Genomic DNA, 11,682 nt, shown 5'->3' on the forward strand with positions numbered 1-11,682 from the left:
TAATTATTTTTTCACATTTTTTAAATATGTTTAAAAATATTTTTAAAAAATAAAAAAATACAACAATATATTAATAGTCACTTTCTTAACTATTTAATAAATAAATATATATATAAACAGTTAAAATAAAGGAATAAAATCATAGAACATAGTATCATTTTCCCTTTTTCAAAATATAGTAACTAACTAGCTAGCTAGCTACAAACGTAAGTTCCTACTCTATCAAAAAGTATTGGATAAATTAGAAGGGTAGAAATTCAAATAGCACACAACTTAGTCGAGAAGATATACATAGAATGAGTCTTTTATTCGAAGTTGATAACTTTTATTTTTCTAACTTAGCCACCTTAATTTGGCTTTCCTTCCACGTAACTATATATTTATATTTATGATCATACGTACGGTTGCTCCTTTGGCACGCAATATAAAAAAGCTTTATACATTTTCAAGCATACAAATGCGAATTTCTAGTGTCCTTCATGATATTTAGATAGTAATGCTCGTTATTTTTCTCACGAATATTCTTCCAATCGGTGAAGAATGTATATCTTGAAGTTATTTAATGCCTATTTCGTGTGTCACACGCACATATATGAATCGTGTTGCACAGAAGTTTCACACTCTGCACACTATTTAAAAATATGTGATTTTACTTTTTTACCCTTGTTGATGTTATAAAAATCATACGATAGGCCGAAGGGAGAGAAATAGTCATTCCCGGCCCATTGAGTTGACTGAGTCTTGATTGGTGTTGTTTGGAGCCCCTGGCAGTATTCCGGTATGGCTGTACGGTGGTAATGCGTATGTCCATGGCGGTGAATAGAAAATAAGTGCAGAAAAAATAAAGAGAGATATACATCAAAATTTACGTGGTTTGACACCAAGCCTACGTCTACGAAAGTTTAAGAATGAGAGTTTTTACTATAATATATTTGTTTACAGTCTTATGATCCTTCATATCTCATTGTATAAAGAAAGTTTGAATTTTTCTTGTTGGAGATGTTGTTTTCTTCAAAAGGTTGCTGAAAAAGAATATGATTTGATCCACAAAGAGAGATCAATCCCTTTGGTCATATGGTAGAAGTCTTTTTTATACATCTCTTTGTAGCGTGTGCAAGTCTGCAGTGATGAGACTTGATTCCTTTGTGTGTGTCAGTTTCCATTATCGTCCTACTTTCTCTCTGACCTCTCTGACATTTGCATGCTCTCATGTCCCTCATTGTCTCTTTCTTATTTGTCTTCTCCTTCCTAGTGATGGCCTGGTGGGCTGGGCTCAATTATGGACTATGATATTTTGTCCATTCACAACCCTCATATTTCATATTTCAATATAAAATATGAGTATAAAAGAGTAAAATCATATATTTTTAAGTGGTGTGCAAGAGTGTGAGACTTATGTTTATAATTTTTCTATATATTTACACACACTTATATCCTCCATGATTTATTGCTAGGACATGGAACATATGCGAAATAGAACATGGAACTACTATTACAAATATTCTTATTCGCTTGATTAATTAGTCTAACATTTCATATATGAGTAAGGGTGAGATTTGGCTGGTCTGGTCCAAATTATATAGGATCGAATGAATTTGGTCCGGTCTCCAGTCCAAGGGTATTTCATCCCGGACTGAACCGGACTGGACCGAATGAAAATTAAAAAAAATATAAATATATTTTATTATTTATATAAATAATTGTATATAATTAATTATTAATATATCACAATATTACATAAGTATTATATTCTTTAATGTATAACTATAATATATAGTACCAGTATATATTAACATATTATAAGAGTTATAGTATAAATTATAGCATATGTATAAATTTATAATAGTATTAGTATAGTTAACTTAATATGTTAGTATTAAATCACTATAACTACGTAGAGTATTATTTAATATAGTATTAGTAGTGTATTACCAATTTATCACTAACATATAGTATATTAGTAATACTACTAGTATAGTTATTAGTTATAGTATTTGGTACTAAGTCTATAACTATATATATTTAGATCAATGTATTATTATATTCTTTAATGTATAACTATAATATATAATACTAGTATATATTAATAATTGCACAATTTATTATGTAATTTTCATTTAATAAGTCACTTAATTTTAATTTAATATTTTAAATAAAATTTTTTTTATTAATCTATTTTTTAAAAAAAGAGGTTGGACCGACCGGACCAGTCCTTAGGCTATTCAATCTGACCTAGGGTAGAAAAACCTTGGACCGATTAGGTTTGATCCAGTCCACAAAAGCTCCCGGGACTGGACCAGACCGAACTCAATCCTATATATGAATAATGTTATGTATAAGTTCAAAATAAACAAGTTTTGCGTATATATTTTATAAAAATGTGAGTCCCACAAAAATAAATTTTTTTTACATTTTTTTATTAGGGGTCAATTTTTTATAAAGAGACTGTGTGTGACTTATTTATTTTAAACTTAACGAATCATTTCTCTTTATTTATGTGTATATATATACACTCGTCGGGGACATAAAAGTCTAACTTGGCCTAGTCAAGTAATTATATTCAATTTTAATTTACCCGCCCATTATAAAAGTACTAATTATATCACTCACTACATCTAAAAATAAATAAATCTATATCGAAGACTAAATTAAAATTTTCAATTTTCAATGCATTGGGTTTTCCAATCTGTTTCACCCTTTTTTCCTTGACAAATTTTCAATAACTTTTTTTTTCTAAGTTGTTAGTCTTAACCAAAGGGGGAAGCATAATGATAAAATACTATTTTTATGATAAAGTAATACTAACCTATATGTAAGGAGTTTTCCCTCTCATCAGCCTGTATAGCAAGTCTACGAGGGATCATTGCAGAAGTAAATTAGAGAGCCTGATCAAACCCAACCATGCCCAACGACCCTCCTATAAAAGGAGTCAGTGGGCCTATGTATAGTACTTGGCCTTTGAGCAAAACTTGCCCACAAATCAACCCACATGTGAGGAAAACAGAAGGTAGAGGCAGATGTGACTCACCACCCTGACACCTCATCTATGATACCCTATCCTCAGGAACTTGCGTAGGTAGGTGGGTGAGAAATATGTAGAACCATTGATCTATTGACAACAATCATGATTGAGCTTATCAAGAAATGTAATAGGGTAAAGTAAGTCAGGGAGCCACAACACATTAATAACGTCAATCTCCTAACTCAATGCCGCATTAATGACGCTGCCCTAGAAACTACGCCGCATTAAAAGATTTTGTCTAAGCGAATAGTTGAAGGAACATGGGTTTCTCGAAGTCAAGTACGAGCTTTCTCTACCCAAAAACTTAGTATAAAAGCTGACTACCAAATACGAAGAATTCTCTGGGATTTCTGAGAAAAAAAACTTATGCACAAATTACAAAGAAGATATACTGACTTTAATATTGGAGACTCTCCAATCTCCACTAAGGCTCTATATTTTCTTAAATATGTAGGTAAAAGATTCAAAAACCAAATTGTTAAAACTTGATTAAAAAACGTACGAAACAGACGGAAACGCTATACATTAACCCGCACCATTTTATAATTATTTTTTATAATTTCCTTTGTAAAACCAAAACTTGTAAAAGAAACTTGGAATATTGATGAATTCAAAAAGAAAAGAAAGGGTGGGTTAAGCCCATGGAGTAGTATAGTACAAAAGTGACCCACTAAAATAATCCGCACATAATTGATGGAGTGATGTTGGATAAAAATTAAGCCCATCTTCAGAAACGAATGGCAATAGCCACGTAAGTCCACCCAACGTGTTCTATTAGCGTGTAAACGTCCCGTCCTTTTGAACCAACCAACGATTTACATCATCTCTCTCTCTCTCCTCTCTCACAAAGAGAACTACAGATTGTGATAGAGCACTCACGACTCTTCCTTGTCCGCTCTGGTGGCAAACATCTCAGGCCGGCCTTACCCCTTCCACACACTCCAAGATTCACAACCATCTTTAGAGAATTCTACATCTTATTAGGATTCAATCCAGCCTCGAATTCCATCGCTTTATATTTCATGCGAGTTTTTGTGAAAATATAGACACCGACAAATCCCGATCTGCAGGCGGATTCGAATTCCTTGTATTTTCGGTATTTGCACGAGCTGGGTAGGTCGGGGTTTTGGGTTCGATCTTTTTTTTTTCTCCCGATTTGATTGTTGGGTTTGTTTCAATCAGAGATTGGAATCACAATTTTCGGGTTCCGTTTGAAATGGTCTATTTCCATAACTCAATCTCGGTCTACAACTCCGTTGACCAACCCACTGCAATGGCTGACACTAAATCAAGGCTTAACAATCATGTATCAAGGAACCGAAAGGCACCCTATTTGCCTAATTGCTCGAAAATCCCGGTTTGTGCTCGATCTCGATCGGCGGCAGTCGATATAGTAATCCTTATTGTCGTTATTGGTGCTTGTGGATTTTTGCTGTTCCCTTATATTAGGTTTATGGTCGTTGAGCTTATTGGAATTGTTGGAGCGATTGTTCGTGTGGTTAGGGAGGAAGTTGCTGATGCTCCGATGATATATGGTTCTATAGGACTCAGCGTTTGCTGTGCTGCATTGGCTGCCTGGATGGTTGTGATATGTACTTGCCGGAAATGTGGGAATCCGAATTGCAAAGGGCTGAGGAAGGCGGCGGAGTTCGATATTCAGTTGGAGACAGAGGAGTGCGTGAAGAACTCGACTAATTTGGTTAAAGATGGAGGACTAAAGAAGGGTCTGTTTGAATTGCCACGCGATCACCACCGGGAATTGGAGGCGGAGCTCAAGAAGATGGCGCCGCCTAATGGAAGAGCAGTCCTTGTTTTTCGTGGGAGGTGTGGATGTTCTGTTGGTAGATTGGAAGTTCCGGGGCCGAAGAAGCATCGGAAGAGCAAAAAGTAGGATTGATGTTGATTGTTCTAATTCAATACAGGATAATCAAGATACAGGAATAACCATAACGCAGAGAGAAGGGCCTTCTCTTGTTGATCTTTTTCAGAACTATGTCGTCTTTAAATAAGCTTATGGTAATAAGTTGTAAGAATTATATAGAGCGGGAATATAAGAATCCTTTAATTTATCCGATTTTTTTTAGTATATATTAAAATTGTTTGATGCTTTAACTTTCCGTTTGAAAGGTTGTGAGTTTTCAATTTTTTCTTTATGGTTACAGTTTATCGATATTTTTTGGAGGTTAGAGTTTAGACTTGTTCTTAAAGTTAGAAATCTTAAGCTGGGATGAGACAAGCTTTTGTGTATTTTAATATAGTTAATAATTTCCTGGCAGTTCCCGCCGAAAGCATGTTCTCGTCGTTGAAACTTTCCAAAGCTAAATTTATAACTTCGTGGTACTAGATATCATATGAGTACAAAGCGAATGTTATGTTGATGTTATGCAGATTTGAATAGAAGGCTGTTGCATTTGTTGATTGATTTGCGAGGGGACACATCTAGATGAGATCCACAAAAGGATCACTGACATTGGTTGGAAACAGCGTGTGGTATGATCCATTCCTTCTAGCCATGTTTGCACCAGACTGCATAGTTAATAAAGACTTTCTATTTAATCACTCCATGCTTGGCTTCCAATTAATATATACTTTTGAAAAGCTTAACTGATGATCTAAATTCCTTTGGTTATTCAATAAAAGGTTGATAATTTGTGCACATCCCATTAACTGATGAGCCATGGAAAATCAATCATCAATTGTCAAAACATGATAGAATTGCAGTCTGTGCATGATAATAGAAGAATATTCTGAGACTTTATTGGGCTTTGATGAAAACAATATTTTAAAGCCCTTGCTCATTCAAGAATCAAGAGTTCTTCAATGATGAAATGTACTTATTTCAGTGTACTGCCTCTTTCTAGGTTGCCTATTAATCATCTTCATTAAGTTTTTTATGATGTAAGGCACTAAACTCTTTGATTTATCCCTTTGCTGTCAAAGGAACCTTAAAGTTGATCTCGATATATGCCCACTATAATGTGGTTGTTCATACATCTTGATTCTTCTCAGTGTCCTGAGAGGGCTATTTTTGAAAATCTTATGGTGTCATTATTTCAATGTAAAAACATTTTTGACAATCATGTTGCTTCTTTTCTTTTGTAAGATGGAAGTTTTTATTCCCTGTGTTTGCAGTGAAGGTTGAGGGTGACCTCTTATCACTATGAGGAGAAGAAATATTTTACAACCTAGTCTCTACTTGTGCAATACAATGAATAGGGTTGCTAGGCCTGTTGTGAATCAACGTTTCCTTGTTTGCCAACACACTATCTTGTGGTATGGATAGTATGGCAATTTCTTATATTCCTTAAAAGTTCATATTCTTTGTCCTACCAGTGTTGCTAGGCCTGCTATCATCTTTGGCAGTCGTATTGATAGGATCATTCCTTTGTGCCTTGAAATATTATTGTTCTGCTTTAGTAATAAGATTGTCCCTTGAAGCTGCGGCAAAGCAAAGACTAGGTTGGAAGGTTGCGTCATCATCTGATTTTAGGATATGTCACAATTGAATTCAAATGGCCATGTTGCTCTGGTGATATTGGCCTCAACTTCTAGTGTGTCCTCTTTGGAGTCTGGATATGCTTTGCTGCTAAGAGGATGCTGAAGAATCCTCTAATCTGTTATTTTTGAAGCCCGACATTATTTGGCATTGATTGAAGAATATTTTTTAACCGTGGTATCAACAGTGGTACTTGTTCTCCCTTTAGATTTGCCAGATATGTTGTTGACATGCATATATTTACCATTAGTGACAAATGTAAGCTTTGTCTTGATAATAATGATGAAGAAACACTCATGAGTGGTATGCAGTTTTTTTATGGTGCATTGAGATATTTGTGTCCATTCCTTTCAGTGCAATTGAGGCTTAGAGACATGTTTGTCTTACACATGTTTCTCAAAATTTGTCAACACCCGTTATATGCTTCTTCATTCATTGGATTTAGCAATTGGAGTACCTTAAAGGACATCATATGTTCTGCAGATTTTCATGCATATGTGTACACAATGACACACACACACACACACACACACACACACACACACACATACACAAACACATCATTATTAGCATACCTAAGCTTAAGCTTTTTTGATAAATCTAAGCTTAAGCTATTTTGTATCAATAATGAAAGCACCATCGAGTCACTTTCTGTCTCCGTGGTTGCTAAAACAATTGTTTGTTTGTCCAAAGCCCTACCTTGTCTCCATTCCTTTTCATGCAATCAGGCGTTGGAGATATTATTATGTTTCCCAACTCTGTAATTTTCATCTTTCCCCCCCTTTACCGTCATTCTCTAAAGAAAACCCTTGCATGCATGTACTCATAACCCATTCCATGTTAGCAAACCCTCAATTGCAGATTAAATTTTACCAGTTAAACTGAAAGACCGGCATCCAACTACTCATGGGAGCCTTGTGATTTATGTATGATGGAAAATTGGGACGAGAACAAGCTTTTGAACCATGTCTGCTGGTAGTTCTTGCATTATAATGGAAATTCCAACTCATCTAAGACTAGCAGGAAATTTATGTTGTTTTCATGTGACAGGTGTAATGTATGCAAATAGATCCATCTCATGATAGGACCAATAATAACCAATTTACATCACAAGTGAAGCCCATTCTTCCATCCCAAAAATGATGGCAAGGTTTGTGCCATAGTTACTGCATGGTAATATCAAATTAGACCTGATATGTCTTCAACCATGACCATGATACTGGTTGGAGAAGCTTTTATTTGGTTCCCCTGCAGTGGTAATCATGAAGGTGAGGTGGGAAATGTGGCGTGCTGGCTGAAAACATATTCTATGTTCCCCTGCGGACAGCCTTTTGGTGTATTGCATGAAGTTTCCAGGTATATAGACGTATATCAGGATAGAAAATTCTTCCATCATTTTGAAGGATTACTACATAGATGTTCTCGTGTGTACGGCAGCTCTAAAGCATTTTTCTTCATGGAATCATATTGTCTATTCTCTTCATTCAAGATAACCCTCAAAATATAAGTTCAAAAAAAAAAAAAAAAAAAAAAGATAACCCTCAAAATACAATTGGCTAGAAAACATTGATGAAAACTTGGTGCTGCAGCCAAGAAAAATATGGACTTGAAAAAGGCTTCGTTATTATTACATTAATAATTGAAAAAGGCTTCCTTTGAGAAGAACTTGTTGTTTAAAATGTTTATTAACGTGTGAGTAACCATTCTTTGAAGAAATAGGATCCATTAGTATATAGCATTTTCCCACTCTGTAAATTGATTACAACCTGCAATCAAAGAAAACTGCAAGAGTTGCTATGCTTTTGTGATAAACACAATACGACGCAGTTTTACCCAGACGAATATATTTTCTGAAGTCAACTTGAAAAATAAAAGAAAAGAAAACGCAACGTTTTAAGTGAACCCCCGGCCAATTATTTTCTTGCTCTTTTTCCTTTTATTTCAAGTCGCATGGTGATTCTCGGAACTAACTCCTACCTACTCGGGCGGAGTCCTCGATGCTGATCCTCCCGGAGACCACTTTGTCCAAATCCCACATTTCAATATGAAGAGAAAACAGGATCGATTAACACTTTCTCGAAGTACTCTTTTTTCTCAGCTTCTGTTACGACCTTCATTCACTGATTTGCTTCTGTTATTTGAGCATGGAGATCCCACTCCTACGCTACCAAAGCCTAGCCCTGGATCAGATCCAAAGTACTTGTAGTTTTCCTTTCGCCTTTTCTGATCGTAAGAATAAGCTTTGCACGAATAAGTCGTTTTTTTCTGGGTATCGTTTCTCGTTCTATAGGAGGAAAAGGAGGAGCCCATTTGATAGGATTAGGTGTTCTTCACTGGAACGAGGGCTTCACACACGGCTGAAGCCGAAACCTTCCAGAACCGACGTTCGTGAGGAGAAAGAAACGGTTTTGGAAGAAACCCGGGTGAGAAAACCTAGTTCTGGCCTTTGTAGTCAGATAGAGAAGTTGGTTTTGAATAAAAGGTACAGGGAGGCGCTTGAATTTTTCGAGATCTTGGAGTCTCAGGGTGATTTTGAATTGGGTTTTAGCACGTATGACTCCTTGGTGAGCGCATGCATTGGTTTGAAGTCAATTAGAGGGGTCAAGAGGGTGTTTAATTTTATGATTAGTAATGGGTTTGAATTGGACTTGTATATGAGGAACAGGGTGATGCTTATGCATGTGAAATGCGGGATGATGATTGATGCGCGTAGACTGTTTACTGAAATGCCGGAGAGGAACTTAGTGTCTTTTAATACGATAATTGGGGGGCTCGTGGACTCTGGAGATTATGTCGAGGCATTCCAGCTGTTTTTTATCATGTGGGAGGAGTTTTCGGATGTTGGGTCACGAACATTTGCTATGATGATTCGGGCATCTTCTGGCTTGGGTCGCATATTTGCAGGGAGACAGTTCCATTCGTGTGCTTTGAAGATGGGTGTCAGTGAGGATATTTTCGTGTCTTGCGCTCTAATTGACATGTATAGTAAATGTGGGAGCATTGAAGATGCTCAATATGTTTTTGATGAGATGCCGGAGAAGACGACAGTAGGATGGAATTCCATTATAGCAGGTTATGCACTTCACGGTTATAGCGATGAAGCTCTTGGTATTTATTATGAGATGCGTGATTTTGGGGTTGAAATGGACCATTTTACATTTTCAATAATTATAAGAATATGTACGAGGTTAGCTTCACGGGAGCATGCTAAGCAAGCTCATGCAAGTTTAGTTCGTCATGGTTTTGGGTTAGATATTGTAGCGAACACAGCACTTGTTGATTTCTATAGCAAATGGGGAAGAATAGAAGACGCCCGCCATGTTTTTGACAATATGCCCCAAAAGAATGTTATATCTTGGAATGCCCTGATTGCTGGCTATGGTAATCATGGCCGTGGAGAAGAGGCCATTGAGGTGTTTGAACGGATGCTGCAGGAGGGAATGATACCCAACCATGTCACCTTTCTTGCTGTTTTATCTGCTTGCAGTTATTCAGGTCTATCAGAACGTGGTTGGGAAATTTTTCAATCAATGAGTAGGGATCACAAGATTAAGCCTCGGGCAATGCATTATGCATGCATGATTGAATTGCTAGGTCGAGAGGGGCTTTTGGATGAAGCCTCTGCACTGATAAGAAATGCTCCATTTAAGCCTACACCGAACATGTGGGCTGCCTTGCTGACTGCTTGTCGAGTCCATGAGAATTTAGAGCTTGGAAAATTTGCAGCCGAGAAGCTTTATGGAATGGAGCCTGAAAAGCTTAGTAATTATATGGTGCTTTTAAATATATACAGCAGCTCTGGCAAGTTGAAGGAAGCTGCTGCTGTTGTTCAGACCTTAAGAAGAAAGGGTTTGAGAATGCTTCCAGCATGCACTTGGATTGAAGTTAAAAAGCAGCCCCATGTTTTCATTTCCGGAGATAAAACCAATCGCCACTCAAAAGAGATTTACCAGAAAGTGGACCACTTAATGATAGAGATTTCAAAGCATGGTTACGTTCCTGGGAGAAAACATTTGCTTCCTGATGTTGACCAGGAAGAGCGGGTTTCGTTATACCACAGTGAGCAGCTGGCGATAGCTTTTGGGCTGATCAACACTACAGATTGGACACCGCTTCAAGTTGTGCAGAGCCATCGGATTTGTGGTGATTGCCATAATGCGATTAAGTTAATAGCCATGGTTACTGGACGTGAAATTGTTGTGAGGGATGCCAGCAGATTCCACCATTTCAGAGATGGGAGCTGTTCTTGTGGGGGTTATTGGTGATCACAGAATTGTTTTGTAGGACCTAAAAACTGTCTTTCTCATATATTGGATGTCATCTTTTTTCCTGCCCTTAGATACAATAAAGTAACCATACTATAGAAGTGTAATCTTAAGAGGTACGAATTACAAATAGAAACCGAAATTCTGTTTTCCAAGAAAGAGACTTTCTGGTTTGGGCTCAATCTTTCAATTCATTATCAGGAAGAAACTGCTACACCTGGCAGGGAAAATGTTCCATCAATAAATCTTTCTTTTATAGGTAGGTATGATGCTTGATTTATCATGAACTGTGCTGCCAAAAGTGAGCACCTAGAAACTGCACTGCAGCGAAGAGGGGCCCGAACTTGGGTCATGCCTTGTAGCGCTTCAGTTGGCCAATTTAAGAACCGGTGAGCTTCTTAGGATCTCCAAAAAGCATCGATAAACTTCGTAGCTCCTACATGGGAAGCTTCGATTGGATTTTAAGTTAGGTCGCATGGCCGTGGATGTGTAGCATGCAATGGCCCAGCCAGAATTATGTGCGATGGCGATGGCTAGAAGCCACAGATCGCATGAGTTAGATACAACTACAAAATGAGTCTCCTGCCCCCCATCTACCGGCACCCTCAACCCACCACGTCCGGTTAGCTCCGGGACCCGTAAACAACACAATTTTTTCTTTAAAATTAAAGAAAAATAGAAATAAATTTACATTGGAATATTTTGTAAGAAGATTCTGTGACATTAATTTGAAAACGTTATGTTATCTTTAAGAAATATAGTTTTGTTTTTCGTAAATAAATAGATTTAAATTAACGATATGGTATTGGGAATTTTGAATATTGTTTTGAGTAAAGTTAGGCATACGGATTACGGACACACTGATAAATAGTAAAATTATTGTACATATAATTTATAAA

At 36.8% G+C, this 11,682-nt stretch overlaps 2 protein-coding genes across 2 annotated transcripts; both read left to right on the forward strand.

Annotated features, from left to right (window-relative positions):
* The first annotated feature begins 3,827 nt into the window (after positions 1-3,827).
* Positions 3,828-5,091, forward strand: LOC108985973 (uncharacterized protein At5g19025-like). Its single transcript, XM_018958467.2, has one exon. The coding sequence runs from the start codon at positions 4,239-4,241 to the stop codon at positions 4,911-4,913; it is 675 nt and encodes a 224-aa protein (XP_018814012.1). The 5' UTR covers positions 3,828-4,238; the 3' UTR covers positions 4,914-5,091.
* Positions 5,092-8,443: 3,352 nt separating this feature from the next.
* On the forward strand, positions 8,444-11,044 carry LOC108985966 (pentatricopeptide repeat-containing protein At5g50390, chloroplastic). Its single transcript, XM_018958453.2, has one exon. The coding sequence runs from the start codon at positions 8,663-8,665 to the stop codon at positions 10,781-10,783; it is 2,121 nt and encodes a 706-aa protein (XP_018813998.2). The 5' UTR covers positions 8,444-8,662; the 3' UTR covers positions 10,784-11,044.
* The last annotated feature ends 638 nt before the right edge of the window (positions 11,045-11,682 follow it).

This window comes from Juglans regia, chromosome 1 (genome assembly GCF_001411555.2).
Source record: "Juglans regia cultivar Chandler chromosome 1, Walnut 2.0, whole genome shotgun sequence".
Classification (NCBI taxonomy): Eukaryota; Viridiplantae; Streptophyta; class Magnoliopsida; order Fagales; family Juglandaceae; genus Juglans; species Juglans regia.